The sequence below is a fragment of the Fonticula alba genome, assembly GCF_000388065.1.
Source record: "Fonticula alba strain ATCC 38817 unplaced genomic scaffold supercont2.1, whole genome shotgun sequence".
In the NCBI taxonomy this organism is placed as follows: Eukaryota; order Rotosphaerida; family Fonticulaceae; genus Fonticula; species Fonticula alba.
In genome coordinates, this window is record NW_009242971.1 from 240,965 (window position 1) to 243,693 (window position 2,729).

At 67.3% G+C, this 2,729-nt stretch overlaps 1 protein-coding gene across 1 annotated transcript in view; it reads right to left on the reverse strand.

Moving 5' to 3' along the window:
- The window catches only part of H696_00042 (hypothetical protein), a gene marked incomplete at both ends in the record, with an annotated part of 2,060 nt that extends 1,206 nt beyond the window's left edge, over positions 1 to 854 (reverse strand). The window contains 2 exons of the mRNA XM_009493876.1: positions 193 to 595; positions 835 to 854. Coding sequence (XP_009492151.1) covers positions 193 to 595; positions 835 to 854 — 423 coding nt within the window. The remainder of the gene's footprint in view (positions 1 to 192; positions 596 to 834) is intronic.
- Positions 855 to 2,729: the final 1,875 nt, after the last annotated feature.

Here is a 2,729-nt window from a genome sequence, read left to right on the forward strand (position 1 = left end):
GGGCAGTTAGGTCGGGGCCCGTCAAAAGCGATGGTCCCTCTCTCCGCCGAGTAGGTGGTCCCCAAAGCAGGGGGGGGGGGGGGGGGGGGGGGGGGGGGGGGGGGGGGGGGGGGGAGGCGGGCGAGGAAGGAGAAAGAGCAACATGCGAGACACAATGGCCATGCCAAGGTAGGGGAAGAAAGTCAAACGTACGATGGTCACGGAAACCGGCTCATCGAGGGTGGCGAGGTTCCGGGCCGAAGCGGCCGGAGCGGCAGGAGCAGTGGCAGACATATCGACGCTGACACCAATCGGCGCCGAGGGGTCCGGCATGTAGGCGTCATTGGTGTAGGCGGAATGGACACCGCCGCCAACGGGGGCATCCTGGCTGACGGACACAAAGTTCTCCGAGTAGGAGGGTGGAGGAGAGGCACCAGGAGGCGGGGCGCCAGAGCCAGGCACCGCGGTCGGGACGGGCGTAGCGCCGAAGGGGTTGCCATTGACCAGGAGAGTGGCCTGCGGCTGGGCGTAGTTCTGCTCGGGGGACTCGGAATGGGTCATCGGCACGGAGGAGAACTGCTCATCATCGCCGAAGGGATTATCACCCTCGCCGTCGCTGGGTGAGCATGGGTACGAGTGTGAGTCGGGGTGTGGGTGGGAGCAGGGGGGGGCGAGGGAGCCAAGGGGGCGAGGTGACAGTTGGGGCGATAAGGGGCCCGGATTGCCAGGCCTGGCCGTCTCGGCCATGTTCATTTCCGTGGGGGCGGCGGGGGGGGGGGGGGGCGGCAGAGGGAGGAGGGACACGGCGGCGTGGCTGTAGCTGGGCATCGCGCAAAAGGCCAGCGTGGGACGCACAGCTTTCCGTAGTGGCTCATGGTTGTGCTCGAAGTGTGTATGTGCTTATGTGTGTGTGTGTGATCTATGCTAAAGAGGTTCGAAGAGGGAGGCAAATGGAATTAAGGGGACAGGAAAAGGACTGCGGTAGGCCAGAGAGGAGGGGAGGGGGAAAGGGAGACGGGGAGGAATGTGAGACCCTCGATTGCTAGAAGATTGGTCGGCTCAATTTCAAGACTGGCACACCCGCGCTGTCCCCGGGTGAAGGGAGGAGGGATGGACCAAACACCAGCGCCGGCCGGTCCGGGTGGTGCCCAGCTTGGCAGCCTGATCGGAGGGAGGGGGAGCTCCGCGAGGGGGCGTTTGACGGCCGGAGAGAGGATCAACGTGCTGCTGGTCCATCCAGTGGGACTACCAAGGGACGATGGGCGGGCGGGGAACCGGGGAGAAGCAGGGGCCGGCCAGATGAGCTTGCAGCACTCGAAGGGGGGGCCAGGGCGCGGGATCCCCGGCCTGGCGGACAGTCTGCCTGCCCCCCCCCCCCCCCCCCCCCGGACGGGCGATGCGGGCCCGGGGACGGGTAGTCGTTGTCACCTTTTCACGCCGGGGCCGGGGCCCTGGCGCCCGATCGCGACTGAAGAATGGCCGTGCTCTCGCTTTGTGTCCCCCGGCCCCCCCCCCTTCTGGCGTCTTGGCGGAGGACTGGCCAGTGTGGGCACCACCCCGGTGGCACAGGCCGGTGGGGAATTAATAGTACATCCTCTTTGGGACAGCAGGGGGGGGGGGAGGCAGGACCAAAGAGCCAGTCTTGGGGAGGGCAGTGCCCTGGACCGCCGGGCCGCCTTCCTCAGCCCGAGTAGGAGCGTGATTGTGTGCCCTGTGACATTCCATGTGACCACGCACGGTGTGCAAAGTACGGCTGTCAAGGCGAGTCGTTGCCCACACTTCACCGCGTCCGCCTGTGAAATCTGAGAGCCAGGTCCCGGGGGAGGTGGCGGTGTTGCCAAAAGTCGAGAGAGAGAGAGAAAGGAAAAGACAGAGGGCGCGAGATAATTGAAAGTCTATCAGCATCTCTCTCCCTTCCGGGGGGGGGGGGCGGCAGTATGTGGCATTGAGAGGGGCGCGACACATATAGATGAGCAAGGCGCGAGATTGCAAGCTCCACCCGGGACCCTCTTTTGGGAATCCCCGCTCCTCCGGCCCTGGCCGAAGGGAAACGGCATCCGAGAACGCACTCCCGGCATCCCCCTGGGGTCGTCTGTCCCCACACCCTGATATGTGCCATGGCCCCGCGAAGGGCGCTCGGTGTTTCCTTTGGCTCTCCGGCTATTTCGCCGGCGGCGAAAGGCCCCGCGCCAAGGCAGCACTCGGACGCGTGGGCCACCTGGGCGTTCGGCTGGCTCCCTGCCCTGGGCTTTGGCGCCGCGCGTCGGCCCCGGGGAGCCCGTCGCGCGGCTCCCCGCGCCCTCTCATCGACGCCCGGAACACCCAAACACCTGCGGTGAAGGCGGCTTCGAGACCACACTGGGCGCCCCCTCGGCCCCTGGATCTCGGGGGAGGGGAACAAGGAAAGGTACCAACGGAATGGTCTCGACAAAGATCGACCCGCGGGGCGGGCGGGGGCGGGGCTTGGACGCGGGGTGGGAGACACGATCGGCCGGTGTCCCGCCCCGGCCCCGTCCCGGCCCCCCCCCCCCTCGAAGGGGCACGCCGGGACGGGGTGCGTGGTGATATGCTGTCCGTGGGAGCGGCCATGTGCAGCTCCCGCCTTACGCGCCAGCCTGCGCGACGGCGAGCCCCCACGGACAAAGCACGAGCCCACTCGTGCGCACATTGGCTGCCTGGGGAGGGCGCGTGCCGACAGGTGGAAGTCCATCAGTTGGCCGAGACTGGCGGCAAGGGTGCTTGGCCCCCCC